Below are 21,429 nucleotides of genomic sequence, written 5' to 3'. Positions count from 1 at the left end.
CACGCGGTCTTTTAATAACATGTATATCCCATCAGGGATTTTTATATTTTACGTAAGCAATTAGGTGACCCGTCGTGGCACCTGCGCCTCACGCTATTACGTCCCACCTCGGGACATAGGTCTTGGCCCACGCAGGGCGGCACTGCGCCAAACGCGACCACAAACATTCGGACGAGCCATCAACTGGGACTTGCCACGGCCACGTGTACGATATCGTTCCAGATTCTCACGTGTCCGTACCCAGCTTAACGTGGCCTTCGCCACCCCGCGGACTATCCGCTCATGCATATCCTCCTGTGCGGGACTAATCGCAGCAATTCAGTGTAACGTGTTTCAATAAGTAAATATTCTCCTGTGCGGGACTAATCGCAGTAATTCAGTGTAATGTGTTTTAATAAGTAAATATTCGCCTGTGCGGGACTACTCGCAGTAATTCAGTGTAACGTGTTTTAATAAGTAATCATTCTCCCGTGCGGGACTAATCGCAATCACTCAGTGTCATATGTTTTCTTAATTAATCTGCGGGACCGATCGTCCTCACGCTTCACGCCACGTCCGTATACTCTCGCAGAGACCCTAGCAGGTTCAGGTGCGCGGAGCTTAGGTCGACGATGAAGCGGCCAGTCACGTGAAGGTGTGACCTGTAGAGTGTGCGACGTAATAAATAACCAAAAGAACTCGTGTGTTTCATTAATAAGGCGTCCTGGGAGGCCATAACAGCCCGGGGAGTCCTTTGTCGCCGCATCCCTGCCTACCGCCACGAGGCCAGGAACCCCCCCCCCCCCCCCCTTGAGATTCAAAATTAACCTACCAGCTTAAATTTACGTAAATTCAGATTAGGCAACGGGGACGGCGTTAGACGAACAACATTTTATAAACTGTTAAAACTTATTTTGGTTTTCAGAACGCAAAGCAAAACAAATGTCATAATTGATAGGGACGACATTTCACTATGGCGAAGAAATTATTTAAGCAAAATTCGTTGTTACCGACAACAAGGACGCAAAATATACTATTTAGATGAAACGTGGGTGAATGAAGGGCATACTACAAACAAGTCTTGGAAAGATTCTACAGTTAAGAAGAGAGAAACTTTTCTCTCAGGACTGTCAACAGGACTAAAAAATCCAACAGGTAAGGGGCAGCACCTTATATTGCTTCATATTGTTAGCGACAGTGGTTTTGTGGAAAACTGTGAGTTAATTCTTCATTCAAAGTAATCCGGCGATTATCATGAAGAGATGAATGTTGACATTTTCCGGGATTGGTTTGAAAAAAAAAAACATTGTCATAATTAGAACAGAACAGTGTCGTTGTTATGGACAATGCATCATATCACAGTGTAAAGTGTGATTGTGTGCCAAATCATTCATGGAGAAAACAAAATATTATCGAGTGGTTACAGTCAAAAAAATATATCCTTCAGTGCAACGTCTGTGAAAGTGGAGTTGCTGAATTTAGTTCATACAGTACGTTCATCTTTTACTGCATATGTGATTGACAACATCGCCGAGAAAACGGAGCACACTGTACTTAGGCTACCGCCGTATCATTGCAACTTGAATCCAATCGAACTCGTGAGGAGTCAGATTAAAGGTTACGTGGCACGTAATAACAGAACATTCAAGCTAAGCGAGGTACGTGATTTGGTAGCCACAGCTTTGTCTCAGATTACTCCAGAGAAGTGGAACGACTGTATTCGGCACGTAATGAAAGAAGAGGAAAGAATGTGGGAATTGGATGGTATCAGTGATATTGTCGTTGACAGTGTTATAGTTCCTCTCGGTGTCAGTGACGACAGTAGTGACGAAGATAGTGGTGGTAGGTCTGATTCAAGTCTGGGAGCGATAGCACCACTGCCAGATGGTGATTAGGTGAGTACCAAATTGTAACACTATCATATTGTTGTCTTACGTTTCAGTGCTATTTTATCGATTATTCAAAAAATAAACATTGTTTGCTTTTGTGTCCTGAACGTTAAGGGCACCATTTTCCTGTTATATTACTTCTCCGATATTTTACTAGCACCGACTGTACTGAAGTGTGTGTTGCAACTAGTGCTTGGCGCGCAAGATGAATTCAGCCTATCACTTGCTGATGCGGCGCAGTGATACGACGGTGTTTGTTTATTTCAAAACTCAGCTAAGCGTGAACGGAGAATAGTTAAATTATTTAGCCTGCGTGCCTAGTAACATGGTGGTGCTGCTGACCCATGCAAGCTAGTCTGGTCAATTTTAACAAATTAGTACCAGCAAAGTCACTAGGACTACTCTAGGTAATGACACTTAAACTGCATTAGCTACTACTTAATATTTGGAATTTATTTTCCCCTGTTCTCTTCCATTTTGTAACCTCTTTACTACGTCCTCAGTTAGTTTCTCCATCCTGGCTTTTTTTTCTAGAGCCCATTATTGCATTTTCTATTTTCCCCTTTAAAACATTAACTCCTCTATACCTAATTATTAATTACCTTCGACTGTGTGTGGGACCACTCAGCAGACTCTGCAGACATACATGTGCTAAGCAATGGCGTATGTCCAAAAGCCTACATCAAGTCTCTCTTCTACCGCTTTACACTTTATTATTAATTTCTCGTGCACCTCCGTTCCCACGTACGTTTGAGTTGAGTCTAACGTTTTGGAATACTTTTTGTTACTTATATGCGTTAATATGTAGGTTCCCGATCATGTGTTTGTAGGAACCAAAATGAATTTTTTAACTTTTCATTAACTCTATAGTAGAATATTATCTTTGTCTCAGCGTTATCAATTACTCATTGGTTATCAAAACGCTTACGTTGATATTTTTTGCGTTTACTTTCTTCAAAATAGTAATAACCAAATTCAAAAGAATCGCAGTGTGTTCTGTACAAAGCAGAGTGATTTAATATTACTTTGTGTTGCCATATCCGTATTTATAACCTTTAAAAGCAGTTAAGGGGATTTGTTTTCAAGAGTACAGTACAACACAATTCACGTGTGAGATCTGTCACTGTACAGAAGTTCGGCAATGGGCTGTTCTCCCACGCCACGGTTAAATACGAAGTTGAGATGGAGGTTCAGTTATCAGTGATGCGTTGGCAGAGTATAAGTACCAGTGGCAGTGGCTGTTCAATTGGTCTTAGTTCGTCATGCAGTAGGTTAGGTGTATTCGACAGTGCAGGAAATTCGCACAGGTGCCACGTATAGGCTCTGAGATTTCTTCAGGATGGTAGGTTGCAGATTCTGCCGTTTTAATACTCTTTTAAACAAATGTTTTTTTTTGTTATATGTACTAAATACTTGACAGTAATCTCTTAAGTAGTTTTAGGAATATTTTTCATTATCTTTCAATATTTACTTGAAATGGAACACAAATCGGTGTAGAAAACAGTTTTGGCTCCGGCCGTAACATACTGACATTGAAGTCCCTGTATTAAAAAAAAAAAAAATCTGTTGGATAACTCTACATTCCTAAGGATCTCTGGAGGACTACATGATCAAGTTGCAGCTAGTATCAAGGAAAAAAGGAATATTGTTACTAATTGCATATCCAGTTTATATCCGTTTTTTAATCAAATATATTTTGGTTGTGGTACAGTTTTGCATTACAAACACATTCAACTAGGTACTTATAATATTTTACTTTAAAAATTAAAAAAAATATCATTGGATATGTTACTCGGAACAATTCCTACCGTGGGGCAATGTTCCTTATTGTGTATCCAGTTCATATCATAGCTTTATACAGTATATCTTCAAGATTAAAAAAATATTTTGGTACTTGTACATTTTCAAATCACAAACACATTCAACTGTGTACTATATTTCAATTTTTTTACATTTAAATACAATTGGTTATGTATCACTGAACGATTGCACCCCGAAACAATGTTCCTCGAAGTTTTATACCTATTTTCGAAATCAAAGATATATATTTGGTAGCTATACAGCTTTGCATCACAAACACATCCAATTCCTTTCTTTGCTTTAATGTTTCATGTTGAGATACAAGTAGGTGCGCATCAAGGAGCAATTAGCGTTCCAGACTGTTGCGTCTTGCCGTAGTGCTCATGCTCGTGTGTGCTGGCCCGCATGTGGCAGGCGATGGCGTAGGGGCAGCCTGGGGCAACGAGCTGAGATGGCCGACGGCCCTCTGGCGTCGTACCTCGGGGGCACGGAGCACGTGTCGGGCACGGACTCCGAGGAGGAGAAGCTCCACGGCAGGGTCGCGGACGGCAGGCCGCTCAAGCCCGACCCGGACAGTGTGCCTCCTTCCAAAGAGGGGCTGCTGAACGTGCGTGCCATGTTCTTCCTGGTGCTGTGGTACCTCTTCAGCGGGTGCACCCTCTTCCTTAACAAGTACATTCTGTCCTTCATGAACGGCGACCCTACTATACTAGGTATGTTGGATACTTTCAGGCTATTTACGAGTGGCGTTCTAAAACTGAACAATGTTTGTCTCTAGATATTTTGAACTCGTTTTATAACACCGATCATATCTTAGCTATTTTTATATGTAGTCATCGTACAAATTTAAACACTTGTCATAGCATACTACCAGCTTGTCTATGCCCTGTGCTTAGTCGGTTATCGCCAAATTGTTGAACCAGTCATTTAACTTCCTCTTTCAGTTCGTTGTCACTTCCATCGTGGTTCCCAGCCAAAATGTCTTTCAATTGAGGGAGCTTGGAGCCAACATTTGCCAACATTCGAGGAACCCACACTGGCACACACTTTTCTGTAGCCCAAATCACCTTTTATTAATTTCATAAAGAAATGTTGGTGAAATTTCAGGAAAGTTTGAATTGAGTCTGTCTATAGAGAAACGTCTATCCTTTTGAATTTTTTATTCTTTAATCCTGGATTTGAGTTCATCAGTCACAACCGATGGTTGGTCCGAGCGTTCTTCATCATGAATATTCTTTCGCCCGCCATTAAACATGATGCACCATTTTTTAACTGAAGCTTCGTTCATCACATAACCATAATCTTCAGGTATCTGTCTGTACATTTCTATAGAGTGGGCTTTTTTTCGCATTCATAAAGCATATAACACTACAAACCTCACACTTTGTGGGATCTAAAATTTTGTCACAGATTTCAGAGTCACACTATAAATAGCAAACCACTAATGTGGCTCGCTTAGCGTCAGACTGGCGCGAATAAATGGGAAGGTCCATCATGTATTTGTAAGGGGGTGTTGGGAGAACTGCGTGGCTCGTTACATCAAAACATTTTTTACTTTTAGAATGATCCTCATATAAACCTCAAGATGAACGTATTTGCAAAACAGGATTCTTTACGTATGGCTAGTGATGGGAAAAAGCGGTGTTATTTTATGCCAATTTCGTTTCAATAAACAGCAATTGTGGTGTTTTGTGTTTTTATAGGAAAACATTTTTTAAAATGATATTTTAAAAAAATAAAATTTTTTACGACTGGTACTTATGACATTTTCTTCAAAAGTTTAAAACACCTTTCAAATTCATTTTTTAACTGTGCTTCCACTTTCTCCCCCAATTTTGGAACATATTTTCTCTCCTAAGGGAACTGGCTGTCGGAAGATCTCCCCCACCCTTTACATTTTTATTAATCCAACCACGTAATTGGGTATTATCTAATTTCTGGAGTGGTATGTTGGCAGATATAAAAGCCTCGGTTTTATCCAAAATAAATGTTTCTCTGTCCTCTCGTACTTTTTCCCCGACTTCTGCGACTTCTTTTAGTGTTGCAAGACGTTTGCTGCCACTGCTTGTGCCCTCTGCACCTAACCTAACTTTCATATGATGCTTGCTAGCAACATGTTTGACAACAGTGTCCCTTCTCTCGTAATCAACTCGGCAATTGCACCATTTGCAGAACAAAATGTTGTTAGAAACGTACAGCCATTCCGATTTAAATTCCGTTGCCCGCGATAAGCAAGATGCTTTAAATTTTGGCATCGCTATATTGGGCCTAGCAGTAAATAAGTCGAAACCTACAAGGATTCTTGTTTTACTTAAACTGCCTGCCCGTGTAAACTTTTGCAAAAGTATAGAATATTAATGAACACAGCAAATTAACACACGTCACGCGTTGTTTTGCTAACGAAAAATTGGTACGTTGGTACTGACGTGTACATTGCTGTACTCGCTGCTAGCGCATTCAATTGTCTTCCATTGTAATCTGGTGTCAACGAAAACAAACGAATATCGAGTTCAGAATTCGGGATGGCGTAATAAATGTTTACAAAAACATTATATAACATTTTTTCGGTACCAGGTATTCGAAAAGAACTAATTAAGCAGCGGAGTAAAGCAATGAAAAATTTAATCAACGGAAAAATTATGTTGTATTCTATTGTGAAGCGAAGGGCAAGGAGTAAGGACTGCTGTGTGTAAACATGGAGGCTGCCGGCTGAATAAGTACTGCAATGGGTAATTTTCTGAATTGATACGCGTAATGTTTCTGGCAAATGGAAAACACTAAAAGACAGCTAAGGTGTTTTAAAATAAGTGGTATTTCCAACCTAATGTGTGAACATCGTATTTTGTGACATCGCGCACATAATCTTTTATAAAGTCGCAAATAATTCATATTTTAACCTTTTTTTTTTTTCCAGAGATTTTCTGAATTTTGTGTTTTATAGTTATAAAAATCTTTTTTCACATTTTTTCGCGAAAATTCGCGGAAAAATCGTTACACCATTTTTTCCCATCTCTACGTATGGCTCTCCAATAGTTTTGGAGAGTATTCATCAGCATATTAAGGTAAGTATTAATGACTTACTTTTAAGTGGTAGTTATGTAGTTACTTACATACAAACCATTTTTTGGATATTGCCATATTTTATTTGAAGACCTCTGTGAACTGGAATTTGCTTGAAAATTTTAATGAATTAAGTTTTTAGATATGGCTAATTTTTCTGTGTTTATGATTAAGGTAATTCTTAAATATATCAGCTTATGGAATAATTATACATTGACATATATATTTACATATATACACAAACACACACACAGATATTATATATGTAAGAAGTACATATATAGAGGTAAGAATCAACTTGCAGATATTTGATGTGCTTTGATAAATTTGTGAATGCTATTGAACTATAATAATTAGCTAAACAAATAGACCATGTTTAAAAATTATGTTGAACCATTTTTCTCAATACTTTTTTGATATTAAGTTATGCCTCACTGCAAACTCAGAGGTAGTAACAAATAAAAAAAGGTTTAGTTTTACATCATGTGAGTTGTGAACTCAATAAATGAAAAAAATAAAATAATAACCTTGCTGATAATATGAAACTACAAAAGCAAGTTAGAAGCATGCATTAGGTGTAATTTAAATAGGACATAGTGACTTGTTTACATTCTGCCGTTTGCTTGTTCCTAGTAAAGAAATACCAGATTCCTCTGTTCTTATGAGATGTATTTGGTTTGTCATGTTTTAAACTCTGAGAACTTGACTCAGCATCATTATGCTAAGTATACATTTAAGGCAATGAACCAGGCATAACTTAATTTTAAATAGTATGTTAGCATTTACCTGTTTTTACATCTTTAACGAACACAACAGAGGTTAAGCCTATCCAGCATCCAAGGACAAAGGTAGACTTCATGAATGTACCGTGGCTCGTTTTCATAGATTTTGTGTATATAATATTTTTTCCTGTTACCAAAAAATTGCTAAAATAAATTTGTGGTTCAGTTAGCATTTTGTACACCACTGCAAATTACGCACAAATCATCATAAAAACGACGTGAAAGGTTGAAGACTTTATTATTTTTCCGTTTGGTTACAGAAATACCAAATGGATGCTAAGTTAAAAAAAATTGAACATTAGCAGGACTGCCAACATTTACCTTTTTTTTTTAATTAATGTTTGCTATCATTTGTAAAACATTAAACTCAAAACATTTTTGTCAATCATAAACTTTTCTGTATTTTGATAGTCACAGTTAATTGTGGAATTTTGTCAACCACCACTGTTTGAAGTTACAATGAAATTAATTTTCCGTGCTCCATACCATGACTGTGTGTATTTCTACTGTCGAGCTACCAAGGCTTGTTTAGTTAATGAGGAAATTTTATTTTTAATTTCTTTGGAATGAAATTTTTAAAAATGCATTGTGTTCCATGTTAGTATGAATATACGGATAAGTTAAAAAAAAGACGAAACATTAAAAGTTGGTATTAAAAAAACGAAGCACTTGGAACAACCACAATACACAAAACAGAGTGCATGTAATTTCACAAATTTAACATAACATAGTATTCAAGTATAACATTTTTAAAAAAATCATGTGAGATTTGTTGTTCATTTTATTTTAAAGCTATGCATGATGACTTCCTCAGCTGTTACGTGACACATGAAATGTTGTGTAACTAATCTTAATCTCACAAATTTTTTTAACCAATGTTCTGGAATTGGAATGAAGTTGGGAATTGAGGTTAGAATCCACATCAGCATCTGAATTGATGAAATGGAGATTTTTTACATGTATAATATAAAATTGAATAAATGGTATTTTTTATTACTAATACCTAATAATAATACTTTATTCTTATTCTGTTTTATTTTCAAAACATGTTATTTTACAGTAGTTCATTTATATTAGTATACCATTAGCACCGTACTGAATGCGGTCAATGATGTTAACATCATTGTAATTTGTGTCTAGGTACCGAGAAAAAAAAATTGTTGCCAATAGTACCATTTGGTTAGAAGTAATAGTACATATACATATCAGACATTAATAAATAAGTCCTCCTCAATCATTGTGTGTTTATTAGCCTGTATGTTTTGATAGTATGTGTAAACTAAGGTGCTCTTATTATTTTGATGTACAGTCAGTAGACTTCCGACAATCTGACACATTTGGGACTTGGCAGGTGCTGAATTACTGAAAAAAGTCGATTTCTGGCAGTATCTCCTGCTATCGGCCTATCGCTAAACACTATGTTGTGGAGCAAATACATCTGTAAGATGGTGATTAGCAGGAAACATTGTACCGAACTATGCAACACACTATAAAATGGGAATTGCTTTCCTGTCGACGTCTGCTGAGTTATGAATTCTGCTGAAGAAACAAGAAGTGCACTGATCACTTCTGAGCAATCCCGAACCGCCCCAAATGCTCTGGACTAATCCCGGGCTGTGCCGAATGCTCCCTTGGCAACGTGCACATTCTTACTTGTGCAGCAGAAACCTTAATTGCAAAACTCAGGTGTCGCAAATGGCGCACCAGAACAGCATGAGGCACGAAACAACTCTACAACAGAGAACGTTGAATTTTTTTTATTTAAAAAAGAACTTCAATCAGACATGAAGATGAATGCAAGTTGAAAGTTAGCCGATGCTAGTGTTTTGTTTTTGCGTGTTGCATAGTTAATTAATGGGTTTTTGATAATTTCTTCATTTAACTTTTTGCAGTTTGAATTTCTTCCTTTCATGCATAGTTAATGAACTCGGCCTTGAGGCGACGGACCTCCATTAGAATAATGAGTGCGAAACCATTGGGTACTGACATTGTGGGATCAAACCCACGATCCTTGCCGCATGAGCTTGACGTGTTGGCGATCACTGCCACTGAGGGACCTCTCGTGGACATTTTGGACACTACAGTCCGCATACTGTCTGATGCCTCTACCACTCGCCTGCTATCTCACAGTGGGGTGATCGCTTGCCAGTGTGTTTCGTGCCAACACACAGTGTATGTGTCACTTTGACCTTCTCTAGTAGGCTTCTGCGAATCCTGTTTTCTCATTCTAATCAAATTTTGACTCTAATATTGAATTATCCACATGTGTTTAATATGTTTCGAATAAAATTTAAACATTAAGTAAAGCTGGAGTAAAAAATTAGTATTGTGTAAAATGCAAGAAAATAAAAAACTGGCTATTGATTTTTTTTTTAAACCAGTATTTTTTTTTTTTAAGTTTGAAAATTGTTTTGTAGATCAGTATATACATGAAAATATTGTTGTTTTGTTTCCAAATCAAATTTATGTAATATGTTGCATATATAAAAAATATATATATGTACTATTTGCAGGAAACAAATCCAAATTTCTCTTTTTTTTAATTTATTTATTAAAAAAGGCAGCTTCAGTAGTGTTACACTCTTTTCTTTTAACATTTTTATGAATGTGTCCCACTTGCTATAGCTTTTTTGGTGATGTATAGGAAAAAAAGTTTTTATGTGAAATGTTGAATAGAATATTAAATTATTTACAGAAATGTAATATTTTTGGAATGGCCACGGAGCCCTAGTCTGTAGTAGAGGCTGTCTTGTGTGTGGCGGTGCCTGCGTGCATGTGTGCGTGTGCCGTGTACACAGGTGTATGTGCACGTGTGTTGGCAGGAGCCTTCCAGATGTTGATGACGACGCTGTGTGGGTTTGTTCAGATGCACTACCCCTGCGGCATGTACAAGCCATCCCAGAGGCTGGCCCGGCCGCCCGGCTTCTACCGCCACATGATCCTCGTGGGCTGCACCAGGTGGGGGCCCGGTGGGCCTGACACTTGAGTCTTTCAATCAGGGGCGTAGCCGGGAGGGGGGGGGGGTTTAAGGGTTCAAACACCCCCCCCCCCTCCCCAGCACCAAATCTTTAAATAGTTTCTTATTCATCACTCAAACAAATTTCATATTAAAATTAATACAATTTTTACCATTACAATATTTAAATTTAAGCACCGAAAACTGCTAAAATAGCACTATTTTACACCTTAAAATCCAAATTTTCACGGGGGAGAACCCCCGGACCCACCGCTTTAATACGGGTGGTGGGGGGGGGGGGGGGGGGGGCATGCTTCTTAACACCCCCCATACACAAATCCTGGCTACGCCACTGCTTTCAATGACCACGGCCAGTTTAAAGTGCTGGGGAAAAAATAACTGGAATACTTATTTAATAAATTAAAAATTTATGCTAGTAAATTTTTTTTATTAATTTTTCTTACTATCAACATTGATATGACATTTAGTTTTTGTTTACAGAATTCTTATGAAATTAATATTTAAGATGCACACAATCGTAATGTAAAAAATAATCACATCCCCATTGGCTAATGTGTTTTAAACAAATTTCAGACAAATTGAAAAGGGGAAAATAACTCTTAGCATATGTTATAAAAAAAAAGTTGAAAATTTCATCAGTGATTTTTGTTTCTGTGCTATATCACCACTTCCTTAACATTATTTTTTAGAAATTTAATCATATTTGTTGTAGAAATTTTTACATACAATAACCATAAATAAAATAACTATATTTATAAATATATATAATTATATATACTTACATAAAAAAATTATAAATATATGTACACCCCAATGTGCAACTCACTGACTTACTCATCCATACAAATACAACCCACTTCCAGACAAGCTAAAAACTCAAAACGTTTGACAGTAGGTAGAGCTTGTCTCGTAACTGATGGGAAAATTCCGATAAGTTATAATTTCTAATTTTTAAACCCCAGGAAAGAAAAAAAAAATCATAAAAAATCTACCAAGCCAGGCCATTGTAGTATAATTACAGAAGAATTGTCATGGCACAAACATTGTTAGAGATTATAGAAAATCATTAAATTAAAAATTTTTGCAACACAATTTTTACACGCTTGTTTTCAGATCGGACCAATGTTTGTTTATTTGTAAGCCATGGCCACAATAATATGTCAACACAGAAAAAAAATTGCTCTCTTGTGTGATTGATATATTTATGTTTGTTGCGGTAAGGTATTGAAAAACAGGGAAGTCCTCATGTTTCAAGCTGTATGTTTTTGCTTCTGCCATGTCTTACAAATCTACCATGCATTTTTCTATGATGATTACGTTGCTACTGAAAGCATGCATGGATTAAAGTTAAGGTTAATTTTACAAGCTATAAATGAAGATGTTGGCCATTTAGTACACTAAAATGTTAAACAATTCACAGCCGATTGCATGTTTCACGTAAATGTGCAACCTTAAGTGAAATTTAAAACAGTTTTTGAAAAAATACCTCTTGAATGATTTACGTTTTTGTGGTTAAAAGAAAATGATTTAGTGACAAGTATCAAGGTTGAACAAAATTAGGGCATTCCCATTTAAGAGTCATCATTTTTTTATAAGAATTATGTTAGCTACATTTAAAATACTGTGAACCTGTTTGAACTTATTAACTGGGGAAAAACAACTCTCGCTACTTTTACGCATCTTGAAATGTTTGAAACAAATTACAAATGATAATAAACAGTGTAGGACTTAAAATAAATGCTATTAAGTTCATTTATAAATGCTGTTTTCCATTTTCACTTATCCATTCTTAAAATTTCCAGTGTTGAAATTTTTTATAATTTCCACATGAGGATGAAAAGCAAGGAACTGTATATTAGTATAAACAATGGATCAACCATCATGTGGGGGTTTTAAGGCGAAGATACCAAACAGCAAAATAGAGATGAGCTTAAAACGCACTTTGGAAAATATGGATTGGACAGTTGTATCAGATTTTGTGAGATCTAAAATTTCAGTCCTATGCCTTATCACAACTACGTCTGTAATACCTTAGTTACAGCCCACTTAGATTTTCTAATTTTTTCTCAAGTGTTTCAATTGTTTTCCTCGCATAACTTATGGTTGCCCTATCAAAATTAATGAGATTTGCAATTGCTGTCCCAATATGATTTATCGTAGCATCATCGGTTATAACAAGTTATAAAATTAGATTTTGTATTTTTTTTTTTTTTTTTTTTTTTTAATTAATCTTGAAATTGTTTCAATGCTTATGCAGCACCTATAATCTTCAAAATTAGCATTTTTAGGCAGTGGAATGTGTGGGTATTTGTGGCAAATATGATGACAGTTTGTCCTATAAATGTGTAAATAAAATTTTTTTAATTATTTTAATAAATATGTAAAACACAGAATATGAATTTCCTAATAAATATACAGTTAGTCTTCTTTTATATATGCAACCAAACACACACACATGTATATATAAAATTGTGTTTGTATTTGAAAGTTTGATGGAAAAAGAGGAAACCCCATTGAAATTACGCAGTTAATTGAGTGAAATGTGTGGAGTGTCGGCCGGAAGTTGTGCTGTGCTGCAACTGTGCGTGTACTGTGCAGATTCATGACGGTGTTCCTGGGGCTGGTCGCGCTCAACTACGTGGCTGTCAGCTTCACGGAGACCATCAAGAGCTCCGCCCCTATTTTCACCGTGCTCATATCCAGATATGTCTTAGGTGAGCCAATTGTGATTTACGGTTAGTTCGAAAACCTCAAAGAAAACAAAACTAATAAAGGTAAAATACCCGCAGACTTATACAGTTTTTATGAGATTATTATGAAAGTTACAAATAAATATGTAAGAAGAATGATAAGTAATAAACACCAATATATACCTATAAATTATATTTTCTAACTATAGTTACTGAAGTTGTTTTAGTATGCTGTTCTAAGTGTAATAATTGCTTTTTAAGAATTTTTTTGCGTTGTCTATTATTGTGTCTATTTCTTCTGTGTGATCTTGAATTTTAAGTTTCTTAAGTGTCCAAGTAAATTACGATATCATTGCACTAGCCCAGAGCTTCTGCTGGTTGATAACTTAAATCCTTGACTCAACACTAAAAAATCCTGAAAAATTATGGAAACTTAAAAAATATATCATGTAGAAAATCCTAGAACTTTAAACTGAAATCATTGTCACCTAAATAAAATAATCATACACCAAAATTTTAACCAGAAGGTGTACCAATAATGCACTCACCTTTGTCACTGGGTTGGCCACAGTAAAAAGGGACATACAAGGTATGGCTATTAAATAACCGGTCTGAAGTCATTACACTTTTTATTCATCACAAATTACAGCAGAAGTTGTATTGCTTTCAATGTACTCCCCTTGGTGATCCCTACACCGCTCCATACAATGTTTCCATTGTTAAAAGCAGTGCTGGAAGTCCTCTTCTGTCAGCAGGTTGAGAACCTCTGTCTACTTTCAAATCTTGTCCCCTTCAGCGCCGACTTGACCTTGGGAAATAGGAAAAAGTCACAGGGGGCAAGGTTGGGCAAGTACAGTGGATGTTCCAACATGGTGATGCCGTATTTTGCAAGGAACGCAATCACAGACAAGGCAGAATGGGCTGGTGCATTGTCTTGGTGAAGGATGCAAGACTTTGTCTTCCACAAATCGGGTCTTCGTCTCACATGCTCACGTAGGGCCATCAGAACCTCAATGTAGAAATTTTGATTGACCATCTGACCTTCGGGTACCCAGTGAACGTACACAATGCCATGAATGTCCAAAAAGACAATCATTATTGCTTTGAATTTGGATTTGCTCATCCTGGCTTTTTTTTTTGCCTTGGCGAGCTTGGGCTCTTCCAATGCATGGATTGCCTCTTTGTTTCGGGATCGTAATTAAAAAAAACACGATTCATCACAAGTAATCACCTTGTCTAACAAATGTGGATTAGTGGCGATGCTGTTTTGGATGTCGGAACAAATGTTTTGTCTTGATTCCTTTTGCTCGGGAGTGATGAGGAGTTTCGTCACCATTTTTGCGCAAACCTACCGCATGTTAAATGATTCTTGCAAAATCTGTCAAACACTTTCTTTGTCAATTCCTGTCATTTCAGCAAGCCCTCGGATGCTCAGACGACGCTCAGCGCGGATTAATTTACCAATTTGTTCAATGTTTTCGTCCGTTTTTGACGTTGAGTGCTGTCCTGGGCGCCGATCGTCTTCGGTCGTTTTACGCCCTTCTTTAAACCATTTAAACCACTCAAAAACTTGTGTGCAGGATAAACATTCATTCCCGTAGACTTCTTTCAACATTGCATAAGCTTCTGTGGCAGTTTTCCCTTGTTTAACAAGAAACTTGAGGTTAACCCGTTCCTCCGTCTGACCACTTGGCATTTTTCCGACGCGTCACTAGTGCGTAGACTAATTCAATCAACTGCTACAGTCATACTGAGCGACCTGCTGGCTTGTCTAGCGAGCTCAGGGTGGGGGAAGGACCATCAGACACAGTCATGTTCAAACATGTCGCGGCACGCTCGCAGTTTGCTGGGAGCAGCATCAGTTCGATTATTTAATAGCCACACCTCGTAGTTGCATATTTTAATATTTAATATTAGATCAGGAAAGATATTAAAAATTGGTATATCAGGCTTTAAAATTATTGTAGACAAATTGCATTGAGGACTTAACAAAACCTTTGGTGTAATACACATGCTCAGACTTAAAAATCGTAAAATTAGTATGAACAAACACGTCTTACAGTAGTATGAAAACTTGCAGCATCGCTGAAGCTTCGTGGAGGTGCTTTGTTCATGTTTTGTGGGGTGCGGTTCTTGGCAGCTATTTAAATATTTACAAGTATGCTTATGCGATGATTGTATTGTACGATTCTCAAGTATTGTACGACTGCCCACAGGCAATGTTGAAAGCTGAGGTGTCCATTTCTTGTACATATTATGGAAGTTTAGCTCCAGCTAGAGTAATTGATTCGTGAGACATATTCAAGGAGTTCATGTTAATTTCTTGGCCTTATTCTTTTATTTTCATATATTTTTATTCAATCAGACTTACGTATGTAATCACGATGTTTCATAATTGGCAGCTCGTGTTTGGTGTGCTATAGAGCCTTAAGTAATCTTGTATCATGGTATACTTAGTCTTTGGTGTTACATTTTGTGAATACATTGTAAATAATTTGAGTCGTAACATAACAAGGACATATATTTACATTAGTGATGCACGTAGGTGCAATGGACATGGCCTAGAGAGAGTTTGTAACATAGGGCTTACTGAAGGTGTTCACTTGGTGCACATTTTTATTCTGTTCTATTGTAACGAATTTTGTTCAAGGTGGTTTTGAAACTTGTAATTTATTTTTGCAAGACATTGTCTCTTTTTGAATATGAGACCTTACTTTTTCTACTATGTTTAAGAAAGTGGAATATTAAAAGAGATCATTTTTGGATTCTTTGTATTCTCTTTATAGTATTTTGCTGCCCTTCTTACAGATGGGGGGGCTTTACTAGGAAGCAAGCTGTTGTGATTAATATCCAAGCAGAACATGTACAGGACACTCTTGGCTATGGGCTTAGGCCCTTGCGTGTTTTGTCATACAGGGTGTAAGGAATGGGCTTGTTGAGACCTGATATCTGTCGGGTTGTGAATGGGCACTTGATCATCTCCCCTCCCTCCTCCACTATGGTCTCAAATTATCATTAAAAAAAAGGTCAAATTTTTTTTCCTCTGCATTAAAATATACATATAGTTGTATGTACAGATGAGTTGCAGTTCACAAAACAATAATTGAAATACAAAAGTTACATTTCCCTGCAACAAGTAATGTGTTTTAATCCTGTGATGGTTTCCGTGACTTGCATCAGTCGGGACTTAATTTTTTTGACAAAATAGTTGAGTGCATACTGTCTGTAATGTTTCAACAGGTGAAGCGACAGGGCTGTACGTGAACCTGTCTCTGATACCGGTCATGACGGGCCTTGCGTTGTGCTCCGCCAACGAACTAAGCTTCAACGTCATTGGCTTCGTCGCTGCCATGGCTACCAACTTCACAGAATGGTATGACTTTTTTGTTTATTCGCTCTAAATTCATAAACACAGTACAGTGCAGCTTGGATAGGTTTTCTGGGCTAGTTATAGTTTCATAATGACAGTTCTTAGTTTTGAATTCAGTATTATGCGGCAAGGTGTAGAATTAAAATCTGTAGGTAAACATATATATCGTTGCTTAACAAACAATACCGCCTGACATTTTTAACGAAATTGACTTTTGGTTCCAATGCATTCTAATGGACGTTTTGCATTCACTGATACAATGTTTACGGCAAAAATCCTAGATATAGCAGCATTATTGCACAAAAATTGAACCGCCTAAATACACAAAACACTAACGGCAGTATGCTCCATGCTAAAGTAATATGAGGACTGTAGTTGGTTGCCCTTGCTTTATAATAAAGAATGTATTCAAAATGTTTTAAAATAAAATTAGCATTACATTAAATAATACAAGTTTAAAAAAAAAAAAAGTTTTTGAACCTTTTGTATAAAGTTACTGAAATAGTAATTAGGCAATATTGTTAAGTAAGAGATGCTAGTATATGGATTGTTTTAATTTATGGTTTAAGTAATATTTATTTAAATATTATAAATAATAGCTGTAACACTTAACTATATGAATCAGTTTAGGATAGCTTCTCTTCATTGCTGTCTTCTTTAGTATAATAATAGCTAATAGGTGATGTGCTACAATTTAAACAGTTCAGTATATATACCATGTGCTTTACTTTCAATATTAATTGCATAAATTGAGGCTTACCTAATAAATGTTTCAGATATGTAGTATGTGTTTGTGTTAATGCCTCATGAACTGTGTGCTTTGTTTCAGTTTTCAGAACGTTTACTCCAAAATGCTTATCAGTGGTGATAAGTTCAAATACACGTGAGTGGCCTACATTAATGAATTTTTTTTTTTTTTACTGCACCTATTTGAAAATGTTTGTGAGAATGAGATTTTTTTTTGTAATAAGTCTTTGCATATCTGTGCATGTGTGAATGGGATTCCATTAAACATAAACGTCAGCTATTTCAAAGGTATATTTATTTGTGTCTTCAGTATTGCACTTACACAGATATGTTCAGAAAAAGACACTTTGTGTGTCAAGTCACTCTCGAGAGTATGTTACTGCTTGTATGCATATATGCATATAATTTACGTGCTAAAAAATTTAATGGATTGAATGTTTCTTCAAAACTTAAATTTCTGTGTTTTAGCAGATATGTTATTTTATACCTGACTAGAGATGTGAATGAAAAAGTTTTTTCTGGAAAAAATATAACACATTTTTTTCTGAATAATTTATATTCTTTCCCGTTACCGACATAAATGTACATAATTTATTAAGATGGTGTGATATATGTTATACAATAATTTATTTTCTGCAGATTGGTAGTTACTGTTTGAACAATTTTTGTACGTATCAGTAAGTAGAGAGTAGCACGGGTAGTACCCAACGCTCAAATGTTAAATTAGCCATTAGGTGATAAAGAAAAAAAAATTTTTAATTTCATTCAATTCGTATAAGATTTCTGTAAAAGTATATGTTGTTGGGAAATGTTCCAGTTTTGCAGAAAATTTCCACCAAAATTCTTTTCCAAAAAAAATATATCTCTATTCCTCACTGTTAAGATCTATATTTAAATTCAGAGCATTCTTAAAAGAATGGAGTTTGAGATTCGGATTTGAGAAAATGTGGATTTCACCCAATAAAGTGGATGATGCGTGACAAGGTGTTAAGATTGTCCGTACTCGTAGGTGACGCGTGGTGCCGGTACCAAAGTGTGCGGGTGTTGTGGCGACAGGCCGGCAGAGCTGCAGTTCTACACCAGCATCGCGTCCATCGTGGTCCAGATCCCGGCCTCGTTGTTCCTGGTGGACTTCATCAACATGCTCGCGGTCGCCAGCCCCGACATGTTCTGCGCGCTCGTCCTGAACGGCGTCTTCTTCCACTTCCAGAGCATCACCGCGTACGTCCTCATGGACTACATCAGTCCGGTCACGCACAGGTGTGTTCAGTAGGGGTCAGCGAAGATTCAAAAAAAATACTTTATGTTTAATTCAACATTTCAAATCAAATAAATGATTTTTGATCTATCGTTACAAACAGATACACCAAGTAAGTGGAACTCACTTTCAGAAAAATAAAATAAAATAAAAGGTAATGCGTATAAAACTAGAAGATTTTGTTAGAAATTTGGATTATATATATATATATATAATATATAATATATATGTATGTATATATATATATATATATATATATATATATATATATATATATATTAGAAATAATCTGTGATTACTATTGATATGTATCAGTTTAATCAACAAGACATTTTTCAAACTTAAAATTTTACTGGTTTAAGAGAATGCATTGTCAGTTTTTATATTTTCTTGCAATTTACACCACTCTATTATGGTTTCATTTTACTGTACTTTGCATAATTATTTTTTTTTATTCCAGTGAAGTGTGTGGGAAAAAAAAGTTTCACTGCATGTTTGAATCCTGTTTGAAAAATATTCAATCTTCAAAAATGATTTGATATTAAATACAAAATTAGATTTTAAAAATTAAAGGATCCGCAGAGGTTGTCTAACGGGAGGGGTATGCGTACACCCTAACTCGGCCGTCTGCTCATATGCATTGCAGTACTGCCAGGTATTTAGGACTTATTGTTGATTTATATACATACTGAAATGTAAATCTTATTTACACTTTTCTGAAAATATTTAGTGTATTTTATCAGTGTTTTTTCACTATAAATATTGTGTATGTAGCCAGTTGGTTGCAAATATAATTCTATAATTTTTATTCTCTTTGTGTATATGGTGAAACTATTTTGGTAACGTGAATGGTTAAAAGTTTTTTCACAATAGTGGAAGGGATGCAAGAAGTAAGCGTTGATTTTTAGTTTTAGGAATTTGTACTTCATTGGGTATCCTTTACATATGTTTTATTGAATGCATAAATGTGAATATAGGTTGGTGTACGTGGATGTTGACAGCACTGGCACTGATCAGATGTATGCGAGTGTCATGTAAGGTTGCATTTCTGAGTGACGTACAGCAATGAATGACAGCACAGCGACTATGCAGTAAAATAAATTGCCACATTTCCCTCGCAGAAAGATAACTTAAAGAGTCTGTGGCTGCAATGCTGAATGATGGGAAAGGTATATGGAGCAGCCGAACAGACAGCTGGCTGTTGCAGAATGGTCTGACTTATTCTTCTTGTTGGTGTTGGGGTGTGTTTTATTTTTCTTGAACCATCTCTCTTAATCTGCCCTACATTTTGGTTTTATTGCAGTTCACTGTAAAATCTCGAAAAATCATATTGCTCAGTAGATTGCAGTGTGGTATGCCTGCGCTAGCGATTGTTCCCTTGTGATTGCTGGCAGACTGCTGTTTAGCCAAGCAATTCAGGATGTGTGTGCTTCAGCACTGGATGACTATTATGATTGGACCTGGCAGTGGACATGTATGTGAAATAAGCCCCGCCAACCCCGAAACACAGACAATGCTACACAATTTCAACACATAGTTTGTCTGGAAAGCTTTTCCCGAAAAGTATATGACCCTATTCATAGCTCATTGTCTTATTGTTTCTTCCTGAACCATATGTAAACATGTCAAGACTCTGGCTGTGGTCATATGACTTGGGGCCGTAAAAATTAACATCTTGCTATAGATTCTATAAAAATATTTTTTGCGAATTTACATATGAAATGCTAACTTTGCTATTTTCCAACATAAATGCTGATTTTCTAAATAGCTGCTTTTTATTTAAAGCCAAATTAGTACAAAATGTTATTCATTTGTAAAGTATCATTCATAAAATGCCACATTAGCTGCTACATATTTGTTGAAGGTTTCAAAATGGTTGTAAAAATATATTGTTCCACACTTAAAAAGAAAAACAACCCAATCTTGTAGACTTTTTGACATGACTCACCTTACATTTGTACTTTTCAGTTTGTCTGAGACAAATGTGCTTGTATTATTACATTATTTTAATGTATATTTATCACTTACACATAACATCATTTCAGTTAGTACACAAACACAACATAACCACCAGCTTTTCAGCATATTATTTTGTCCCATGGTCTCATTGTCGGGGTTTAATATTTTTTCAATTATTTTTCGCTTTTATCAGAGCCGTTTCTGTTTTGTGCTGCCATCTGCGCTTTATGGTGACAATCATTGTTTACAATTCAGGCAGTGAACAGGCGGTGGGTGGAGAAAGAACGTAATTGAAAAATTAATAAAATTATCACGCTTGGCATTAAACAGCACGAAGTATTGCCATGTGGATTTCTAAGGCCGGGTTTATAAACTTCGCAAGAAACGCAATAACGCAAGTAATGCATATTATAAGTGCATTTGCAATATGAGAACATATGAATTTGCTTGTTACCTAGGTTATATGTTTACACATCACTGGCAAGTACTGATAGACTTACTCACTTTTTTTTATACAAAACTAAAATAGTTTTTTTTAAATTGCGACTTTTATAATGTAAATACATATTAAATTTTAAATAAGTTGCATTAAAAATGCTAATTTCACAATAATAGATGTAACGTTTAAAACAGTAGATACTAATTTGTCCAGCCCCTGCGTATTTCTGACTGTGGAAGCAGCGAGCGTTGCTGGAGGTGGACGTGTGTTCCGCAGCGTTGCCAACACGGTGAAGAGGGCGTTCCTCATCTGGCTGTCGGTGCTGCTGTTCGGCAACCCGGTGACGCTGCTGAGCGGCCTGGGCACCAGCGTGGTCATCCTGGGGGTGCTGGCGTACAACAAGGCCCAGGAGTTCGACCGCCTCAAAGTCAGCAAGGTGCGAGTCAGGCTGCAGGGCAGCTCAATTAGAGTGGCGTTCT

The 21,429-nt window shown here is 36.4% G+C and overlaps 1 protein-coding gene across 2 annotated transcripts in view; it reads left to right on the top strand.

Moving 5' to 3' along the window:
* Positions 1 to 2,758: 2,758 nt before the first annotated feature.
* Positions 2,759 to 21,429, top strand: part of LOC134534822 (solute carrier family 35 member E2A-like) — a 33,585-nt gene continuing 14,914 nt past the window's right edge. For both annotated transcript variants that reach the window (XM_063373434.1, XM_063373435.1), the window contains exons 1-8: positions 2,759 to 3,210; positions 4,083 to 4,381; positions 10,333 to 10,468; positions 13,086 to 13,201; positions 16,418 to 16,550; positions 17,377 to 17,430; positions 18,351 to 18,554; positions 21,227 to 21,386. In XM_063373434.1, coding sequence (XP_063229504.1) covers positions 4,120 to 4,381; positions 10,333 to 10,468; positions 13,086 to 13,201; positions 16,418 to 16,550; positions 17,377 to 17,430; positions 18,351 to 18,554; positions 21,227 to 21,386 — 1,065 coding nt within the window. In that variant the 5' untranslated portion in view covers positions 2,759 to 3,210; positions 4,083 to 4,119. The remainder of the gene's footprint in view (positions 3,211 to 4,082; positions 4,382 to 10,332; positions 10,469 to 13,085; positions 13,202 to 16,417; positions 16,551 to 17,376; positions 17,431 to 18,350; positions 18,555 to 21,226; positions 21,387 to 21,429) is intronic.

This window comes from Bacillus rossius, chromosome 8, assembly GCF_032445375.1.
Source record: "Bacillus rossius redtenbacheri isolate Brsri chromosome 8, Brsri_v3, whole genome shotgun sequence".
Classification (NCBI taxonomy): domain Eukaryota; kingdom Metazoa; phylum Arthropoda; class Insecta; order Phasmatodea; family Bacillidae; genus Bacillus; species Bacillus rossius.
The sequence above is the reverse complement of the archived record's forward strand: the minus strand, read 5'-3'. Positions and strand labels throughout refer to the sequence as shown.